The sequence below is a fragment of the Rhinoraja longicauda genome, chromosome 36 (genome assembly GCF_053455715.1).
Source record: "Rhinoraja longicauda isolate Sanriku21f chromosome 36, sRhiLon1.1, whole genome shotgun sequence".
In the NCBI taxonomy this organism is placed as follows: Eukaryota; Metazoa; Chordata; class Chondrichthyes; order Rajiformes; family Arhynchobatidae; genus Rhinoraja; species Rhinoraja longicauda.
In genome coordinates this window covers 17,187,012-17,208,673 of record NC_135988.1, presented here as the reverse complement: position 1 = coordinate 17,208,673, position 21,662 = coordinate 17,187,012, and the positions used below count along the sequence as shown (strand labels likewise).

The window sequence follows — 21,662 nt, the reverse complement described above, 5'->3', positions numbered from 1 at the left end:
GGGGAAGACAACTGCAGACTTTATGCAAAAAGTGGAGCTTTAGATGAACTTCCAACAGAACAGTGGTTTGGTTGCAACTTAAGGCAGCATGGGTCAGGAGTTCAGCAGAGATGGGATGGGGCGATGCAAAGGTGGGACAGGGAGGGCTTTTAGAGATGAGAAAGGACATGGCGTGGTAACTCAAGTCTTGCAGAGTGCTTTTGCCTTGATGCAACAACCAGCAACTTGAAAAGTAGCCACCAAGACAAATACTTTGCACATTAAAAGATATCGCACGGCAGGGCCTCAATTCTGCTCTGCTCCTTAGGCGGTGATCAGGCCCGACCAGAATAACACTGACACCTACACCATAAAGAGGGAAGTCACAAGGCAGCTTAAGCATTTGGTGAGAAAACAAGCAACATGCGACACCTTGTGCGCGTACCCTCAGTGAAGGCTGAAAGAGAAAGGCAAGTGAAGTGGTTAGAGAACAGAAACAATAGTCACAGCAAACATAGCAGGTGCCAGATGGTCCATGAATTATTGAAGAGAAAAGTTAATTTTAAGATACGTGACAGTGATGATCAAGGCCAGAGTGAACCAAAACACCACCAGGCGGCCCTGGTTCCAGATCCACGTTGGTGGGAAGGGTGAGACTGGGACGTCTGATGCTGAGACTGGGCTTCTGAAATGGGAAGACTGTCTCCCCGGGAACCAGTACCTCTCACCGTGAACGCAAAGTCCGAGAGTGAAAGGGCACATCACTGATTTGCAAACGTTGGGCAAAGTGTGGAAATGTGGAACGCCTCCAGTTTTAAGGCAAAATGCGTACTCTCCTCCATGTCATCTGGCTCCGATGTGAGCAGCCGGGCTGGATATAAAACCAGGGTTATGAAGCACGATTGCAATTCAGTTTGATCAGCTTCAGAAATCCAGAGCTGGCTCGACAATACAATATGAATTAGATCAGAAAGCACCAACAATACATGATCCCACCGCTCCATTATTGCCCATTTGACACCCTCCTTCAGTATTACCCGACAAATGACCATCCCCAACTTCGTTACCCTCTCTTTAACCAAAATTAACGTCCAGGCAAGTGACTGGCCCGATCCCCACATTAACTCTCCGCATCAAGTGGCAGCCATCCTGTGACACCACCCTCCAACATTAATCTGCCTGCTACGCGGGAACGCGGGTGACATTGTTCCCCACTATGCGACAGTCCTCACCAACACACCCATGCCAAGTGGCAACATTTCAGCCTTTCCATCTGGTACCGATCTACATCACCCCATCCATCGACAACCCACATTACTATTACAGGTTCTCCTCAACTTATGATGGGGTTACGTTCCGAGAAACCCATCGGAAACCAAAAATATTGTAAGTCGAAATGCATTGAATACCCATGTTCACGTGGCCGGAAGCGAGGGGCAGCTTTGCACCATCGCAAAGTCGAAATATCGGAAGTCGAAGCATCGTAAGGCGGGGAGCAGCTGTACTATCTTAAACTTAGATCACCCCACTAATATTATTCCAATCAAGTTACTGCCCAGCAATATTATTCCCTTAATTTAATATTCCAGTAACAAACCCACTGGTATAATCTCTGAAAAGAGAGTCACTACTGATTTTTCTCCAGCTGACTGTCAGTAATGATACTAAAACCATAAGTGAAGCCGCACTGGTAACCCAGCGCCAGTAACATCCCACGCCAGGATAATGCCCACCCCTGGAGTCTGCAACAACATTACTGGCCCAAGTCAACTGTCCACACCACAAAGAGCCACTACCGGCATTCCAACCAAATGACTGCCACCACCAGCAATAATCCAAGTGACAACCACAACGGATAATTTCCAGCACCCTGTTCCCCCCCCCCCCCCCCCCAAAAACATCTGCCCAGACACCAGCACAATCTCACTGAGGTCCCCACACTGGATCAGTACAGCCCGCAACGTTACCTGGAGCAATGCCTGCTGCATGGATGGCGGCCCAGGTCCAAGCAGCGACTGTTGCTGGCCTCCATGCGAGCCTAGAGAAAGAACACAAGGTTCATTGGTAGGAAGGAACTGCAGATGCTGGTTTAAACCGAAGACACACACAAAAAGCTGGAGTAACTCTGCGGGTCAGACAGCATCCCTGGAGAAAAGGAATATGTGACATTTCGGGTCGAGACCCTTCGTCAGACTCTGTCTTCTATTCACCCATTCCTTTTCTCCAGAGATGCTGCCTGACCCGCTGAGTTACTCCAACTTTTTATGTCTATCAAAGGTTCACTGGTAGTTTAGTTTACAGATGCAGTACGGAAACAGGTCCTTCAGCCCACCTAGTCTGCGCCGATCAGTGATCACCCCGCACACTAGCACAATCCTACACACTAGGGCCAATTTACAATTTTTACCGAAGTCAATTAATCTACAAACACGTACGTCTGTGAAGAGTGGAAGGAAAACGGAGCACCCAGGAAAACCCATGTGGTCACAGGGAGAACAATGGGTAGAGGTGAATCGGACAGTACCCTAACTTATGGAAGGACTGTTCAGAAGCCTGATAACAGATGGGAAAAAGCTGTTCCCGAGTGCGCGCTTTCAAGCTTCTGTATCTTCTGCCCGACAGGAACGGGGAGAAGGAGGAATGACCGAGGTGGAACAAGTCTTTGATCATCTAGGCTATTTTTCAGAAACTGATCATTCCAACACGCGACACTTACTGAGTACCCAGTATTCACAATACACTGGTCACTGCAGATTACTGAGTACACAGTATCCATAATACACTGTTCACTGCAGATTACCGGGCTTCAGAGCTTCTCAACTGCCCTGCATCCCAGCTGGAGTGACGCACTGGCAAGAGGAACGGGAAAGACACATCCCTTACGGGAGTGTGTGGTGGGTGTGCCGCGGAGGATGATCAGGAATGGGACACATTGACTTGGGGCCAAAATGACAGAGGGGAAAGGGGGAACTCTTGAATAGTGAGCAGCCTGGATAGAGCGGATGTGGAGGAAGTTTCCACTGGTGGGAGAGTCTAGGGCCAGAGAGCACAGCCTCAAAATAAAAGGACGCACCTTTGGGAAGGAGATGAGGAGGAATTTCTTTAGTTAGAGGGTGGTGAATCCGTGGAATTCATTACCACACACAGCTGTGGAGGCCAAGTCAATAGATATTTTTAAGACGGAGATTAACAGATTCTTGTTTAGTGCGGGTGTCAGGGGTTATGGGGCTAAGGCAGGAGAATGGGGTTAAGAGGGAAAGATAGATCACCCATGATTGAATGGCAGAGTAGACTTGATGGGCCGAATGGCCTTATTCTGCTCCTAGACATTATGAACTGGGGGTATGGGGAAAACTGAAACTGAGGAACAAATAGTAATGAGGACACTGAATGTTTATTGACTGATGAAAATTGCAAGTCAATACAATAGCAGATCAAATACACACCTGACTTGGACGAAGACTGAAACTGATTGCCCCACATTGGTCTTGTCTGCACTCTTCACCAAGCAAGATGAATGTTTTATCCCTCAGAAGGCAGCTTCCGATTCAGCTGAAAAGCACCTGAGAAACATGGCAAGAGAGAGGGATGGTAGGTTAGAATCTGCATTGCAGTTTGCTCCAATTGCCAGAAGGCCTAATTCTGCTCCCAGAACTTATGAAACCAGCACTTGCAGTTCCTGGTATCTCTACCCTATCCTGCACCTCAAATGAAGCATGCACTACTCAATGCCAAAGGGAGGCGGCTTGGAACATTGTTGGCCACTCATGCAAGGCTGCTACCCTCAGACAGGCGGCATATGAGTTAGGGAGTTCCAAACACACACCCCATTATTGCAAGGAATGAAAGGGACTTTTGTACAGCTGAAGGGGCCACAATAAACTGTCTGAACTTCCATCAGCACCAGGCTGAGAAATGGACAGAGGAGAGACTTTTTATTTTCACAAGACATCAGGAATTATTGAGCTTGAGGCCACAAGGAAAACAGAGTGGGTGTTCAGCTGATGGAAAACTAGTGCGTGGATATCCAGGTAAAAGTGGAAACCATCTGAGAGAAGGCATTCCGAGGAAAAAAGACAGGAAAAACACAACACAAACACGGGGACTCGGTGGGCTGAATGGCCTGTTTTCGTGCTGTATCTCTAGACCGAACTAAACAATTATCACCTGCCACCAAACCAAGATAGATTTCTTGTGAGGTGGAAAACAAAAAGGGTAGATGCAATTTTAAAAAATAGGGTTATTGTATCAGACTTGGAATGAGGCATAGCAAAGGTATTTGAAAGAAAATAACTGCAGATGCTGGTACAAATCGAAGGTATTTATTTCACAAAATGCTGGAGTAACTCAGCAGGTCAGGCAGCATCTCAGGAGAGAGACCCGAAACGTCATCCATTCCTTCTCTCCTGAGATGCTGCCTGACCTGCTGAGTTACTCCAGCATTTTGTCAAAGGTATTTGAGATTGCTGATATAGAAAATACATAAGGAGGAATTGTATTTGAGAAAAGTGATTTTATTGCAAAAAAAGGTGATGGCTTCAGATAAACACATCAGGGAAAACCGTGTTAATGCACCAGAGAAAATAGAGCCAAATGGGAGAGAAAAAACACAACCAGACCCATCTTTGAAGCAAAATCTAATTTTCTCCACATGTGATAATTATTACGCTTCATAAGTTCAAAGAGAAGAAAAATAATGAGTGTGGCAGTTAAAAAAAATAGAGGGGATGGTAATTGGATAAACTGTGATCGAGAAAAAAGAGACCGTAACAGAGGGATAAAATAGCAGGGAGGAAAAATTGGAGAAAAAGGTAAAATACACCAGGGTTTTCCATTTTCCCTCTTTGCCAGATAGTGGCTAAAGAGGAAAAAATAAGAGTACAAAAAAGGGAAATAATGAGGCGCATCTGCAGGAAAGAGGGAGAAATAAGACTGGGAAAGAGGAAAAGACTGAGGCAAAGAGAAAATAAAATGAGAGAAAGTGGCAGTTGGTTAAAATATAAGAAAGACTGACAAAGAGGGAAAAAATATAAGAAAGACCGTGACAAAGAGACAAAAATATAAAGACTGTGACAAAGAGGTTAAAATATAAGAGAAGGAAACGGTGGCATTTCGGGTCTCAACCCGAAACGTCACCATTTCCTTCTCTCCTGAGATGCTGCCTGACCTGCTGAGTTACTCCAGCATTTTGTGAATACCTTCGATTTGTACCAGCATCTGCAGTTATTTTCTTAAAATATAAGAAAGTCTGTGACAAAGAGGAAAAAATATAAGAAAGACTGACAGAGGTTAAAATAAGAAAGACTGACAATGAGGGGGAAAAATAAGAAAGACTGTGATAAAGAGGGAAAAATATAAAGACTGTGACAAAGGGAAAATTATAAAGACTGTGACAAAGAGGTTAAAATATAAGAAAGTCTGTGACAAAGTGGGAAAAAATAAGAAAGACTGATAAGGAGGGAAAAAATAAGGAAGGCTGTGACAAGGAGGGAAAAAATAAGGAAGGCTGTGATAAAGAGGGAAAAATATAATGACGTGACGAAGAGGGAAAAATATAAGAAAGACTGATAAAGAGGGAAAAATATAAGAAAGACTGTGATAAGGGGGAAAATATAAAGACTGTGACAAAGAGGGAAAATATAAAGACTGTGACAAGGAGGTTAAAATATAAAGACTGTGACAAGGAGGTTAAAATATAAAGATTGTGACAAGGAGGTTAAAATATAAAGACTGTGACAAAGAGGGAAAATATAAAGACTGTGACAAGGAGGTTAAAATATAAAGATTGTGACAAGGAGGTTAAAATATAAAGACTGTGACAAAGAGGGAAAATATAAAGACTGTGACAAGGAGGTTAAAATATAAAGATTGTGACAAGGAGGTTAAAATATAAAGACTGTGACAAAGAGGGAAAATATAAAGACTGTGACAAGGAGGTTAAAATATAAAGATTGTGACAAGGAGGTTAAAATATAAAGACTGTGACAAGGAGGTTAAAATATAAGACTGTGATAAAGTGGGGAAAATATAAAGACTGTGATAAAGTGGGAAAAATATAAAGACTGTGATAAAGAGGGAAAAATATAAGACTGTGACCGAGGTTAAAATAAGAAAGACTGTGACAATGAGGGAAAATATAAAGACTGCGACAAAGGGGGGGGGAAATATAAGAAAGACCGTGACAAAGAGGGAAAAATATAAAGACTGTGACAAAGGGGGGGAAATATAAGAGGGAAAATATATAAAGAAAGACTGTGATAAAGAGGGAAAAATATAAAGACTGTGACAATGAGGGGAAAAACTGAGATTGTGCGGAAAAGAGGGTAAAAAAAATAAGAAAGACTGGCAACGGGGGGAAAAAATGAGAGAGTGAGTGGTGGGAGGTAAAAGCTCGTGGGAGAGGGAATAAAGAAGGCAGAGCGGGGATCGGGGATTGGGGATTGGGTTTGTGGCGGGAGGCAGGCAGGCAGTGAGTGGGAGAGACGAGAGTGTGGGGTTGGAACAATGGGGGGAAAATATAAAAGATCCAAAATGAGCGAGAAAACGGCCGCCCCCGCGGCGCGGGTTGTCGGGGCGGGCGCGATGGCGCCGGGGAGCGGCCTGGCCCGGACTCGAGGCCCGAGGCTTGCAGCGCGACGCCTAGGCCCCAAGCCTGCGGCCTTTCCCGCGCGGGGAATAAAATAAAGCGCGGGCCCGGGCCTCGGCCTAACACCTTCTCCTCCTCCCCCTCAAGGGTCTCTCATCCCCACCTCCCCCCCCCCCCGGGTTTAGTGGGTGGATTGCGGGCGGTTTCCACCGCCGTGGCCGCGGCCTACCTGCCGTCGCCGCGTCCCGCCGCCCTGTAGGACTCCGCCAAGACCGAGGAGCGTGCGTTGCTGCGCCAAGCGCGACGGGACGGGACGCCGGTGGGAGGGTGAGGGCGAGAGAGAGAGCGCCGCCCTCCGCCCACACCCCCACCCTGCGGCCCCTGCCTGCAACTGCAGCTGCAGCTGCAGCTCACCTGACACGGTCTGGCTCACTCGACCCGAAAAACCGTCGCACGTCACGGCGGCCATTTTAGTAGGCAGAAACTTGGCAGAAACATTTTAAAAAGAAAAACAACAATCTGTGAATTGATAGATGAGATATATTCTGCATTTTAATGGTGTCATCACACATACTTTTCCCCCCCGAACACTGATTACACTGCAAGAGGCATAACGAACGGCGGGGTTTGCTTACTAAAATGGCGGACGCTTCTTTCGACAGTGGTTCATCTTGCTCCTATGGTATCTTTGGTAAGTCTGCACTGACCCAATCTGTTCCCCTGGTTAGACACAAAATGCTGGAGTAACTCAGCGGGACAGGCAGCATCTGTGGAGAGAAGGGCTCTCCAGATAGGATGTAGTTGGAGACAGGAAGACTAGTGGGAGAACTGCGAAGAGGGACAGAGGAACTATCTGAAGTTAGAGAAGTCAATGTTCGTACCGCTTTGGGTGCAAGCTGCCCAAGCGAAATATGAGATACATGTTCCTCCAATCTGCGCTGGGCCTCACCGTGACAATGGAGGAGGCCCATGACTGAAAGGTCAGACTGGGAGTGGGAGGGGAGAGTTGAAGTGCTGAGCCACCGGGAGGTCAGGTTGGTTAAGGCGGACTGAGCGAAGGTATTGGGTGAAGCGATCGCCGAGCCTGCGTTTGGACTCGCCGTTGTAGAGAACTTGACATCTGGAACAGTGGATACAATAGATGAGGTTGGAGGAGGCGCAGGTGAACCTTTGCCTCACCTGGAAAGAATCTATTCCTCTGGTGGACACAAAATGCTGGAGTAACTCAGCGGGTCAGGCAGCATCTCGGGAGAAAGGATGGGTGATGTTTCGGGTCGAGACCCTTCTTCAGACTTCCCCTAGATCAGTGCTTCTTAAACTATTTCAGTGTCATTCACCCTTGAGTCTTTATCACAAAATTTAATTCACCCTCGACTAAATTTTCTAATGTTTTTGGTAATTTTTGTCTTATTCTCCCTTGTGAGGAAAAAAATTAATAAATATCTGAATAGATTAAGTCAGTCACCCCTCTAGTTTCATTCACCCCAAAATAATTTCATTCACCCTGGAGTGAACCATTCCCTAGTTTAAGAAGCACTGCCCTAGTGGAATGGTGGAGTGGACTCGACGGGCCGAATGGCCTAATTCTGCGCCTATGACCTATGATTCAATTCATTCATTCAAACTTATTCATTCATTCAGTCTCCTGCTGAGTCCCTCTTTGTTCTAATCATAAGTGCAGGAAGCAACTGCAAATAGATACAAAATGCCGGAGTAACTCAGCGGGATGGTCAGCCCCTCTGGAGAGAAGGAATGGGTGAGGTTTTGGGTCAAGACCCTTCTTCAGACTCCACTGAGTCACTCCAGCTTTTTGTGTCCATCAGTCAGGCCAGTGGGTGGCAGTAGGATTCTGGCAGCAACACTAGTATATGGGAGGAGGCCATTCAAACCTATACCTGTCCTTCACCATGTTCATGGCTGATCTACCCAAACCTCACCTACTCCGCTATGCCACAGCCCCACAGCCCTTGATTCCCCCCTCCACCTCAACTGAGGTAGATCGATGGTCAGTGTAGACTCGGAGCCGAAGGGCCTTGTTTCCATTGCTGTATCTCTAAACTAAACTAAATTCAGGGCAAGTGTTTAGTTTAGAGATAATGCGTGAAAACAGGCCCTTCAACCACCAATACACTAGTTTTAATTTATCTCAGTTTAGTGATACAGCGCTTAAAGAGGCCCTTCAGCCCATCGAGCCCGCACCGACCAGCGATCCCTGCACATTAGCACTATACTACACTCTGGGCAATTTTGTTTTACAGAAGCCAATTAACCTACAAACCCAAATATCTTTGGAATGTGGGAGTAACCTGGATAAAACCCACTCAGGTCGCGGGGAGAATGTACAAACCCCACACAGACAGCAACCCGTAGTCAGGATCGAACCCGGATCTCCGGCGCTGTGAGGCGGCAACTCTACCGCTGCGCCACCGTGCCGCCCCAAACGAAGAGATAAAGACCCAATTAGAACTGGCATTTAGAAAGATAACAGATGAACCCTTGAAGACTCAATTTTGTGTTCCATTTCTTCAACAAAGTCTCCAGGAGTTTAAAAGTAGCGTGGGATTAGAGGTTGTTTAACGAACACAGCCCAAGTGAGTCAGTACCTGCAGTGTTAGTGCCCAAGGTGATGTGGACAAGGAGAGGCTTCATGCTAAGACATGCACAGCAGTATTTTAGTCTCTTCAGAGCATGGAAACAGTCCCTGCGGCCCACCGAGTCTGTACCAACCAATGATCACCCATATACTAGTTCCATCCTACACACACTAGGGACAATTTACAGAGGACCTACAAACCTGCACGTCTTTGGAATGCGAGAACTCAGAGAAAACCCACATGGTCACAGGGAGAACGTACAAACTCCACAGACAGACAGAACCCATAGTCTGGATCGAACCTGACACCAGTACACGAGATCTATCCTACACACTAGGGACAATTTACAATTAACCTACAAACCCGCACATCTTTGGGATGTGGGAAGAAACCCCGAGTACCAGAGAAAAGGCAAGGGGACGTACAAACTCCGTACAGACAGCACCTCTTGTAGTCAGGATTGAACCCGGGTCCCTGGCACGGCAAAGCAACAGCTCTACCTGCTGCGCCACTGTGCTGCCCCTTACATTTTGTTACTAAGGAGGAGAGACAAAGTAGAGGGCACAGTTTTAGAAGAAGTGCAGGAACAGAGATCAGAGGGGATGTGCACATCGTCAGGGCAGCTCGAGGTGATTTAGGAAAGAATATGGGGTCCAGGACTTGAAGAACAAGATCTGAAGAATCTTTATTATCTACCGTTTCTGCCACTGTAAATGCTGGAAGGATTGAGAGATACAGCGCGGAAACAGGCCCTTCGGCCCACCCAGTCCCTGCCGACCATCAGTCATCCATTCACACTAGTTCCATGTTTTTCCCACGTTTTCCTATCCACTCTCTACACACTAGGGGGTGATGTACAGAGGGCCGATTAAACTACAAACCCGCGTCTTTGGGATATGGGGGAAAAAACCGCACTCTCGTATGAGCTGGGCAAAAATCAGAAGACAGTGATTCAGTTGCATCGTGCTGTCGTTATACTTTATTTATATCATTCTGTATTTTACAATCAGTTTGTGTGCGGCTGGAAGGGGTCGGGTCAGAGGGTCACAGGGAGGGTGCTGGGGTCAGAGGGTGGTAGGATCACAACGAGGATGCCGAGGTCACGGTCAGGGTGTTCAGGTCAGAGGGCGGTGGGGTCAGAGGGTGGTGGGGTCACGGGGAGGGTGCTGGAGTCAGAGGGTAAGGGGGTCATGGGAGGATGCCAGGGGTCACGGTCAGGGTGTTGGGGTCAGAGAAAGGTAGGGTCATGGGGTGGATGCCAGGGGTCAGAGGGTGGTGAGATCAGGGCCAGGGTCATGGGGAGGGTTTGGGGTCAGAGGGTGTTGGGGTCATGGTCAAGGTGTTGGGGTCATGGTCAAGGTGTTGGGGTCAGCGGGTGGTGAGATCAGGGCCGGGGTCACGGTTAGGGTGTTGGGGTGACCCTTGGGTCAGGAGCTGCCCTCTGCCGCCTGGTACCGCTCGCTGGCGTGCTTCTCACAGAACATCTTGTCGTTGAACCAGAAGTGGCCCCTCATGCCCAGGTTGAGGCCGCAGTCGGCACAGGCATAGCACTCGTGGTGACGGTAGCTGCCCTCCCGGATCTTCACCGCCTCCGTGCTGCACCGCGGGGGGGGGGGGAAGAGTGAGTGGTTGCGGCAATGGACACAGGCTCCCCGAACCCCATTATCCCCCTCCCCCCCAACCACAATCCTCCCTCCCCTCACTCCACCCTCCCCCCACCTCAACCTCACTCCCCCCACCTCATTCCCCTCCCCCATCTCATTCCCCTCTCCCCTCACCTCAACCCCCCTCCCCCACCTCCTCAACCTCCCTCCCCCCACCTCTTTCCCCCCTCCCCCACCTCTTTCCCCTCTCCCCTCATTTCCCCTCACCTCATTCCCCCCACCCTCCCCCACCCCATCCCCCCTCGCCCCCACCTCATTCCCTCCTCCCCCACCTCATTCCCTCCTCCACCCACCCCACCTCATCCCCCCTCCCACCACCTCCTCAACCCCTCTTCCCCCACCTTAGCCCCTCCTCCATCCCCCCCCCCCCTTCTCCCCACCCCTCCACCCTGGACTCACGCCCCCCCCCCAAGACCAACAGAGCCATCTACGACCCCTTCCCCCACTGACCCCCACGACCCGCTCTCTGTGTAGAAGGAATGGATGTGGTTCCAGGTGGGGTCAGGTCTGAAGAAGGATCTTGACCCGAAACGTCACCCATTCATTCTCTCCAGAGATGCTGCCTGACCCGCTGAGTTACTCCAGCACTCTGTGTCTGTCTTCTGTTGTCGGATGAGACGGTTTCAGACGTCAGTCGGTCCTGGTGAGGGGGGGGGGGGGTTGACCTTTATACCCTACACTAACCCCCCCCCAACTCGGGTCAGACGAGGCCAGTCGTCGCAGGGGAGGGGGAATACTCACACGATGCTGGATCCACACTGCTCACACACGTGGTGTTTGGGGGGCGTGGAGCGGGGGGCAGACGGCGACAACCGGCTGGAAAACTGGGCGACAGCAGCTGGCGAGACCAGAGACAGACGGGGCAGTCAGCAGGGCACGTTGGAACCCCACCCCCAGAGAAACCCCCACCCCACATGCACTCCCACACCCCCCCTTCTCGCCTCCCCAACCCCCCTCCCAGGTAACCCCCCAGACCCCCCTTGTCCGCACCCACCTACAATCCACCCCACATCCCCCTCTATCGGGTCCGCCCATCTCATCAGCCCCCGCCCAAACTGCCACCCCACACTCTCACCCCCCCTCCCAACACTCTCACCCCCTCCCCACCGCCTCTCCCCACCCCACACTCATCCCCCCCTCCCCACTCACCCCCCCTCCCCACCGCCTCTCCCCACACACTCACCCCCCTCCCAACATTCTCACCCCCCCTTCCCACTCTCACCCCCTCCCCACTGCCACCCCCCACTCTCATCCCCCCCATCCCCACCCCACTCTCACCTACCCCCCCATCCCAACACTCTCACCCCCCCTTCCCACTCTCACCCCCCCCTCCCCACTGCCACCCCCCACTCTCATCCCCCCCCTCCCCACCACCACCCCACTCTCACCCACCCCCCTTCCCCACCCCACACTCTCACCCAGCCCCCAACCTGAAGACCACCGGCAGTCCCTGATCCTCTCTCCCTCTCACATCACCTTCCAGAGCCCCTCCATATCCCCCCCCCCCCCCCCCACACTGCCCCAGACAAACCCACCCCAATTCTGAGCTTCGCACATCAACCCCCCAGACCCCCACCCCCCGCAACCCCACCCCCAGACAAACCCACATCCCCGAGCCTCGCACGTCACACCCCGGCCCCCTCTTCGCCCCCCCGGCCCCCTCTTCGCCCCCCCCCCCAAGAAACGACCCCCCCTTTGAACCCCCCCCCCCGCACCTTCCTGGCCGCTGTCCAGTGCCTCCTGTAGGAGGCGGAAGCGAGCAGACTGCTTGGGCGGCTCCTTGGCTGCCTGGTTCTCCTGGAGCATCTTGTAAACCTCGGAGTCCCGGTCCATATGGCCCACGCCCCTCTGGCCAGGCACCCTGGGGTGGGGGGGGCAGAGGCAAACCTGTCATGGGGGGGGATCGGCTGGGCGGGGGGGGGGGGGGGGATCGGCGAAGTGGGGGGGGATCGGCTAGGCGGGGGGATCGGCGGGGCGGTCAGAGGGTGTCCACGGGGAGAGTGGGGATCCACGCGGTGGCGGTACATACCCAGGGCTGGCCGGCACTAGGCTGGGGGAGAGGGAGCGGTCAGCAGGTCTCCTCGTCCACGAGGGGCTGGAGTCTGCCGAGTGGGTCAGCCGAGGGTCCGGGTGGGGGGTGGGGGAGGGGGAGAGGCTCCGGCGGACCCCGTCTCCCGGCCGCACGTCCTGGAGGGAAGGAGAGACCGAGAGTGACCACAGGTAGAGAGCGGAGCAAGGGTCTGTGCCCTGCTCAGCCCAGCTCGCCCCGACCCCCACCCACTGACCCCCCCACCCCGATTCCCCCAACCCCCTGATTCCCCCAACCCCCTGATCTCCCCAGCCCCTGATTCCCCCAACCCCCTGATCTCCCCACCCCCCTGATCCCCCTAACCCCCCTGATCCCCCTGATCCCCCTAACCCCCCTGACCTCCACCCTGACCCCTGAACCCCCCCCGACCCTTGCCCCACCCCAGGGTGCCCCCACCTTCACGCTGAGCCCCGGCACTACGGGAGACGGGCTTCTCTCACTCGGTTTCCACGGACTGGGGATCGGCGACACAGACCTGAAACACAAGTTAAGGATTTCTATGTCTTATCTTCGGTTTAAACCAGCACCTTCAGTTCTGTCCCACACAAGTGTCCTTTAAACGCTGTTCTAGTCCCTGCCTCAACTACCTCCTCTGGAAGCTCATTCCCTACCCCCACCAACCTCGTGTGAAGAGGCTGATCTGACCACCCCTCCTCCCCCCACCCCCACACACAATCTCCAAAACCCCGTTAGTTTCTTGCCACAACCCACTATGTTAAGTTGCTGCTTTACAGTGCCAGAGACCCTCAACTCCATCCAAGGACCCCGACAGTCAAAGACTAACCCCTGCTCCCAATTCCTCCGTCTACGCCACATCTGCGACTAGGATGAGGTGATCCATACACTGGCATCGGAGATGTCCTCATTCTTCAGGAAACGGGGCTTCCCCTCTTCCATTATAGATGAGGCTCTCACTAGGGCCTCCTCTACATCTCGCAGCTCCGCTCTTGCTCCCCCTCCCCCCATTCGCAACAAGGACAGAATCCCCCTCGTCCTCACCTTCCACCCATCAGCCGTGACATACAGCATATTATCCTCCAACATTTTCACCACCTCCAACGGGACCCCACCACTGGCCACATCTTCCCATCCCCTCCCCTTTCTGCTTTCCGCAGAGACCGTTCCCTCCGCAACTCCCTGATCCAATCGTCCCTTCCTATCCAAACCACCCCCTCCCCAGGCACTTTCCCCTGCAACCGCACGAGATGCAACACCTGTCCCTTTACCTCCCCCCTCAACTCCATCCAAGGACCCAAACAGTCTTTCCAGATGAGGCAGAGGTTCACCTGCACCTCCTCCAACCTCATCTACAGTATCCGCTGTTCCAGGTGTCAACTCCTGTACATCGGCGAGACCAAGCACAGGCTCGGCGATCGTTTCGCTGAACACCTACGCTCAGTCCGCCTTAACCCGCCTGATCTCCCGGTGGCTCAGCACTTTAACTCCCCCTCCCATTCCCAATGCGACCTTTCTGTCCTGGGCCTCCTCCATTATCAGAGTGAGACCCAGCACAAATTGGAGGAACATCACCTCATATTTTGCTTGGGCAGCTTACACCCCAGCGGTATGAACATTGACTTCTCTAACTTCAGATAGTCCCTGCTTTCCCTCTCTCTCCATCCCCTCCCCCTTCCCAGTTCTCCAAACAGTCTGACTACATCCTATCTTAGTCCCACCCACTCCCCTGACATCAGTCTGAGGAAGGGTCTCGACCCGAAACGTCACCCATTCCTTCTCTCCAGAGATGCTGCCTGTCCCGCTGAGTTACTCCAGCAGTTTGTGTCTGACCTCAACTAGATTTCAAGATCAATTTATTGTCACGTGAACTAATTAAGGTTCAGTGAAATTTGAGTTAAACTAAAACTCAGGCTAAACTAAAAACCAAACCAAACTAAACCTACCCCTCCCACCGCCCGACCCCAGTATCACTGACCTGCGACCAGAGCTGTGGATGGGGTGGTGGGGCAGGGCAGGGGGAGGGTCTGACTGACCCCCACCCGATGTCCTGGATCCATCGGCGGCCGCCCCACTCTCACCCTCACTCACGTGGAGGACGGCCTGCAGGGGGGAGAGTGAGTGAGTACCGGTCAAATGAGGCTCCCCACCCCACCCCACCCCACCACCCCCATCCTCCCCGCCATCCCACACCATCACTCCTCGCCCACCCCTGCTCCCCGTCCCCCAACCCAGCCCTCCCGCCCGCCACTATACCCACTGGACATGCCCAGCACCATCTTCCCCTCACCCCCCACCCTAGGGACACCCCTCCAGCACCCATGAGACCACCCCACCCCAGGGACCCCATGCCCAGCCTTGGGCTGCCCTCACCTAACCCCTAGGATCCCCCACCCCAGAGCCACTATTCCCCCCCTCTCCATCCCACCAGCATCATCTCCCCATCCCCACCACCCCTCGTCCATCCTTCCTTCCCCCCCACCCCATTACCACAACTACAATCCTTCCACCCCCCGTCCCATCACCCTCCCCACCCCACCCCCTCCATGCTCACCCCTCCATGCTCACCCTCCCATCCACCCCTCCCCCCCCCCCCCCCCCCCCCCGGGGTCTGACCTGGAACTTCTGTGCAACGAAGGAGTCAGCTGTGGCCCCATTGGGCAGAGCGGGCTCTGTCCTGTGGAGAGAGAGAGAGAGAGAGAGGGAGATGCCGCGGTGAAGACCCCGTGTTGCGGGGAGCGTCACCCCCACCCCCCAGCTGGCAATCCGCCCATCGGGGAACCTCCCTGCCCGAGCCCCCCCCGCTCGCCCGCCCTGACCCGACCCACGGGTCCCCCACTTCCAGTCAAAGATACTAGAGGAGCAAGATAGACCACTCGACCCTAAAAACCGTAGTACGTCACGGCGGCCATTTTAGTAGGCAGAAACTTGCAGAAACATTTAAAAAGAAAAATAACAACAATCTGTGAGTTGACAGACGAGATATATTCTGCATTTTAATGGCGTCATCACACATACTGTTCCCCCACAACACTAATTACACTGCGAGAGGCAGAGCGAACGGCGGGGTTTGCTTACTAAAATGGCGGACGTTACGCTCCTTCGCGTACTACACTTCAGTATAAGCGATTTCAGCTGAGTGGTCCATCTTGCTCCTCTAGTATCTTTGCTTCCAGCCCCTCCCCTCCCCTCAGCTCCCTACAATCAGTCTGAAGAAGGCTCTCCACCCAAAACATCAGCTGTCCACACTCCCCAGAGACGCTGCCTGACCCGCTGAGTTACTCCAGCACTCTGTGTCTCTCTCTTCTCCACAGATGCAGCCTGACCCGCTGAGTTACTCCAGCGCTCTGTGTGTCTGTCCCAGGTTTACAACGGGCCCCTGTGGAACACTGCAGGTCAGAGACTGTCTGTCCCCTGTCTCAGAGGCAGGCTAGCCCCAGCACTGGGGCCCCTGGGCATGGGAGGGCCCATGAGACACAGACCGCCACAGGGGCCACGGCACTCGGTCATCCGTGGGCGGGGGGGGGGGTCTTGGGGTCGAGGTCAGTGGTATTGGGCTGGGACAGAGGAGACCTCACCAACAACACTCGCCCCCACCACTAGAACCACATCCTTTGCTTTCCCACATCAGTTCCACTCCTCCCCCCCCCCGTATGCATCAACCCCCCCCCCTCGAACCACCACCCGCTCCTCCCCCCAACCCCAGCCCAAAGCCCCCCCACCCCCAGCTCAAGGCCCCCCCACCCCCAGCCCAAGGCCACCCCCAGCCCAAAGCCACCCCCAGCCCAAGGCCCCCCAGCCCAAAGCCCCCCCACCCCAGCCCAAAACCCCTCCCCACCCCAAAGCCCCCCCAACCCCGTCCCCCACCCGTCCCACCCCCCCCACCTGTCTACGTGCAGCAGCAGGTCCCCGGGGCAGAGCCGGATCTTGTTCTGAGCCTCCACGTGGATCATCAGCGACGTGTCGACCCCGTTAATGGCGGTGATCACGTCCCCCACCTGCAGCTCCCCCCGCTCCGCCTTGCTCCCCAACATCACCTGCAACACACAGTGTCAGTGTACCCCACACACACCTGCCCCCACACACCCCCAACATCACCTGCAACAGTGTCAGTGTACCCCACACACACCCACCCACACACCCCCCGCTCCGCCTTGCTCCCCAACATCACCTGCAACAGTGTCAGTGTACCCCACACACACCCACCCATCCCCCAACACTCCCCCCGTCCACACACCACCCACTCCGCCTTGCTCCCCAACACCTGTAACACACACCCTACCCCCTACTCCCCACCACCACCTGTAACGCACGCACACACGTCAGTGTACGTACACACACACCCCCCTCACTCTTCCCTGCTCCACCTTACTCCCTGCAGAACACACACACATGCACCCGCACACGCACACTGGGGATTATTGATTAGTACGGATATCAGAGGTTATGGGGAGAAGGCAGGAGAATGGGGTTAGGAGGGAGAGATAGATCAGCCATGATTGAATGGCAGAGTAGACTTGAAGGGAAAAATGGCCTAGTTCTACTCCTATCACTCATGACCTTGCCACGCCAGCTCACATGTGCCCGATCTCCCCATTCCATACCAAGCTGTCAAACTCTGCCATTTGGTGTCGACAACCCAAAGACGGCCAAGGATGGAAGTGTTTGGGCTGTTTGTTTGACGGCCGACACCACTGGAAGCTCAGACCTTCACCCACCGAGAGTAAAGGCTTTTACTGCCAAAGTAAACGCATCGTTGTGGCTCCTGCACACAGGACAATAAACTCAACGACACAAGACTGCCTGGCAGACCGGAACAGTTCAACGACTTGTCCCATGAGGCAGGTAGACACAAAATGTTGGAGTAACTCAGCGGGACAGGCAGCATCTCGGGAGAGAAGGAATGGGTGATGTTTCGGACCGAGACCCTTCTTCAGACTTCGAAGAAGTCTGAAGAAGGGTCTCGACCCAGAAATGTCACCCATTCCTTCTCTCCCGAGATGCTGCCTGTCCCGCTGAGATACTCCAACATTTTGGGTCTACCTTCGATTTTAACCAGCATCTGCAGTTTTTGTTTCCCTCCTACACCATCAGGCTGCCGGTCACAGCACAACCTAATGTAGGAAAAATCACAATAAACCTGTAAACACGCAGGCTTGGCGATCATATCATCATCATATCATATATATACAGCCGGAAACAGGCCTTTTCGGCCCTCCAAGTCCGTGCCGCCCAGTGATCCCCGTACATTAACACTATCCTACACCCACTAGGGACAATTTTTTTTACATTTACCCAGCCAATTAACCTACATACCTGTACGTCTTTGGAGTGTGGGAGGAAACCGAAGATCTCGGAGTAAACCCACGCAGGTCACGGGGAGAACGTACAAACTCCGTACAGTGCAGCACCCGTAGTCAGGATCGAACCTGAGTCTCCGGCGCTGCATTCGCTGTAAAGCAGCAACTCTACCGCTGCGCTACCGTGCGCTATCGTTTCGCTCAAGACCACACGCAGGCTCGGCGATCGTTTCGCTCAACACCTTCGCTCAGTCCGCCTTAACCAAACTGATCTCCCAGTGGCTGAGCACTTCAACTCCCCCCTCCCATTCCAATCTTTCTGTCCTGGGCCTCCTCCAGTGCCATAGTGAGGCCCAGCGCAAATTGGAGGAACAACACATCATATTTCGCTTGGGCAGCTTGCAGCCCAATGGTATGAACATTGACTTCTCCAACTTTAGATAGTCCCTCTCTTCCCCTCCCATTTCCCAGTTCTCCCAATGTCTCCTGTCTCCACCTATATCCTTTCTTTGTCCCACCCCTCCCTGACATATGACATCGACTGTCTTAGACCGTTGACTGTCATATGACATCGACCGTCAGGATAGTTCGTCTGTTTTTTATGTCATGACTGTTTTTGTAAAGTGTCTTTGAGCACTTGGAAAAGCGCTATATAAAATAAATGTTTATTATTATATATTATTATATGTGGAAAGAGTGGAGCGACTAGGCTTGTATACACTGGAATTTAGAAGGATGAGAGGGGATCTTATCGAAAGGTATAAGATTATTAAGGGGTTGGACACGTTAGAGACAGGAAACATGTTCCCAATGTTGGGGGAGTCCAGAACAAGGGGCCACAGTTTAAGAATAAGGGGTAGGCCATTTAGAACAGAGATGAGGAAAACCTTTTTCAGTCGGAGAGTTGTGAATCTGTGGAATTCTCTGCCTCAGAAGGCAGTGGAGGCCAAGACTGAATGCATTCAAGAGAGAGCGAGATAGAGCTCTTAAGGATAGCGGAGTCAGGGGGTATGGGGAGAAGGCAGGAACGGGGTACTGATTGAGAATGATCAGCCATGATCACATTGAATGGCGGTGCTGGCTCGAAGGACTGAATGGCCTACTCCTGCACCTATTGTCTATCAGTCTGAAGAAGGGTCTCGACCCGAAACGTCCCCCATTCCCTCTCTCCTAGATGCTGCCTGGCCTGCTGAGTTACTCCAGCATTTTGTGATGACAGCACAATCAAAACACTCCCCAAAGCTGCTATTTTTTTTCAGCTTGTCACGGCTGTCACGCATTTTATGGCTGCATGCCGTCTCACAGGCCTGTGGGTTAAAATGCGGTCCCCCCGGCATCTCCTCTCACGAAGATATCTCGAACGTTGTGCAAAGCCACAGGGCTCAGAGAGCAAAGTGCAACTCCGAACAGATCTCAGCAAGCATAGACGATGTGTTTCTTTCACTCCCCACACCCTGTTTTGACATGCACAGGACCGTCCCCGGGAGAATTGTCACCCAGAGAGTTGTGAATCTGTGAATTCTCTGCCACAATGTTCCTGATGTTGGGGGAGTCCAGAACCAGGGGTCACAGTTTAAGAATAAGTGGTACGCCATTTAGGACTGAGATGAGGAGAAGCTTTTTCCACCTAGAGAGTTGTGTGAATCTGTGGAACTCTCTGCCTCAGCAGGCAGTGGAGGCCAATTCACTGGATGCCTTCAAGAGAGAGTTAGATAGAGCTCGTAATGATAGCAGCGTCAGGGGGTATGGGGAGAAGGCAGGAACGGGGTACTGATTGAGAATGATCAGCCATGATCACGGTGAATGGTGGTGCTGGCTCGAAGGGCCAAATGGCCTCCTCCTGCACCTATTGTCTATTGCACACCCTCCACAGATGCTGCCCGACCCACCGAGCTCCCCCAGCACTGTGGGGTTTGCTTTCAGCGTGCTTGGGTTCAGAGTTTGTGACTGACGTCTTGCACGTATCTAACAGCCTGCCCCCTTCCTGTTTCCTCTCTCTACCACTTCCTCACTGGGCTGTGGGTACATGTGGAAACCCTCCCCTCCCCCGCTTCACAGACTCCCCCTGTTCCTACCTCTTCCCCCCCCCCTCAATCGCCTGTATCCACCTATCACTCAACATGCTTTGTCCCGTCTCTCCTCCCCTCCAGCTTTCTCCCCCCCCCCCCCCACTACAATGAGTCTGAAGGAAGGTCCTGACCCGAAACGTCACCTATCCATGTTCTCCAGAGATGGTGCCTGACCCGCTGAGTTACTCCAGCACTTTGTGTCTCTTTGTGTAAACCAGCATCTGCAGTTCCTCACACCTGCCTTGCCTCCATCTTGCCTGACAGGGAAGCTCCCACAGCATGCCAGCCATTCAGCCCAGCGTCGGATCCATACTATCCCACAAGTGACGTTTCACAGAGTGCTGGAGTAACTCAGCGGGTCAGGCAGCATCTCTGGAGAACATGGATAGGTGACGTTTCACAGAGTGCTAGAGTAACTCAATGGGGTCAGGCAGCATCTCTGGAGAACATGGGTAGGTGACGTTTCACAGAGTGCTGGAGTAACTCAGCAGGTCAGGCAGCATCTGTGGAGAACATGGATAGGTGACGTTTTGGGTCGGGACACTTCCTGCAACGTCCTGCCCAGGGACAGTCCCCAACACTGACCACTCTGAATTCATCCCACTCTCTCTCTTCCCCCCCCCCCCCCCTTCAGCCACTCCCCCCCCCTCCCAACCCATCCAGCTGCCCGCTCTTCCACAACCCCCCCCTCTCTCTCTCTGCAGGAAACAGTAGCAACCGTGCCAATGCTAGGAGGTGATGGTGGAGCGGTCAAAGGTAGAGCCGGGCAGCCAGGCCGGTTCACGCAGCGCGGTGACACAGCCTGTACAATGGGAAGTGTCAGCTGCTGAGATGTGATGGGGGGGGGGGGGGGGGCTGCAGCCACAGCACAAAGTTAGAGCTCCCATTGTTGGACTGACTCAGGGCTAAACCCCCAACAAAAGGCCGTCACGAGACCCCCCCCCCCCCCGGTCACAGATTGGTAAGCCATTGGCACGGTTCGTTTCACATTGGAGAGGACTAGAATGTAAACACAGCCACGCAATGCTGAGGGCTAACATATGATGAGCATTTGAAGGCATTGGGCCTGCACTCGCTGGAGTTTAGAAGGATGAGGGGGGGGTGGGACCTTATTGAAACTTACCGCGTAGTGACAGAGGGGGAAGGAGAAACTCGTGAATAGTGAACGGTCTGGATGTGGAGAGAATGTTTCCACTGGTGGGAGAGTCTAGGACCAGAGGGCACAGCCTCAGATAAAGGACATACCTTTGGAAAGATAAGAAATTCTTTACCACAGACTGTTGTGGAGGCCAAGTCAAAGAATATTTTAAAGGCAGAGAGAGAGAGATAGATTCTTGATTCGGACAGGTGTCAGAGGTTATGGGAGAAGGCAGGAGAATGGGGTTGATTGATCAGGCATGATTGAATGGTAGAGTGGACTCGATGG

General features: G+C 52.8%; 2 protein-coding genes across 3 annotated transcripts in view; both read right to left on the bottom strand.

Moving 5' to 3' along the window:
• The window catches only part of LOC144610422 (cell division cycle and apoptosis regulator protein 1-like), a 39,008-nt gene extending 32,092 nt beyond the window's left edge, over positions 1-6,916 (bottom strand). The window contains exons 1-3 of one of the 2 annotated variants that reach the window (XM_078429083.1): positions 6,795-6,916; positions 3,426-3,542; positions 1,947-2,017 (exon numbers count right to left, since the gene is read on the bottom strand). In XM_078429083.1, the coding sequence (XP_078285209.1) occupies positions 1,947-2,017; positions 3,426-3,462 (108 nt within the window). In that variant the 5' untranslated portion in view covers positions 3,463-3,542; positions 6,795-6,916. The remainder of the gene's footprint in view (positions 1-1,946; positions 2,018-3,425; positions 3,543-6,794) is intronic. The other variant, XM_078429084.1, reaches the window with a different exon arrangement.
• Positions 6,917-10,132: 3,216 nt separating this feature from the next.
• Positions 10,133-21,662, bottom strand: part of LOC144610393 (PDZ and LIM domain protein 2-like) — a 13,031-nt gene continuing 1,501 nt past the window's right edge. Inside the window, exons 2-10 of the mRNA XM_078429028.1 lie at positions 17,485-17,575; positions 16,753-16,904; positions 15,484-15,544; positions 14,846-14,970; positions 13,309-13,387; positions 12,853-13,010; positions 12,539-12,684; positions 11,565-11,661; positions 10,133-10,755 (exon numbers count right to left, since the gene is read on the bottom strand). Coding sequence (XP_078285154.1) covers positions 10,587-10,755; positions 11,565-11,661; positions 12,539-12,684; positions 12,853-13,010; positions 13,309-13,387; positions 14,846-14,970; positions 15,484-15,544; positions 16,753-16,904; positions 17,485-17,575 — 1,078 coding nt within the window. The 3' untranslated portion in view covers positions 10,133-10,586. The remainder of the gene's footprint in view (positions 10,756-11,564; positions 11,662-12,538; positions 12,685-12,852; positions 13,011-13,308; positions 13,388-14,845; positions 14,971-15,483; positions 15,545-16,752; positions 16,905-17,484; positions 17,576-21,662) is intronic.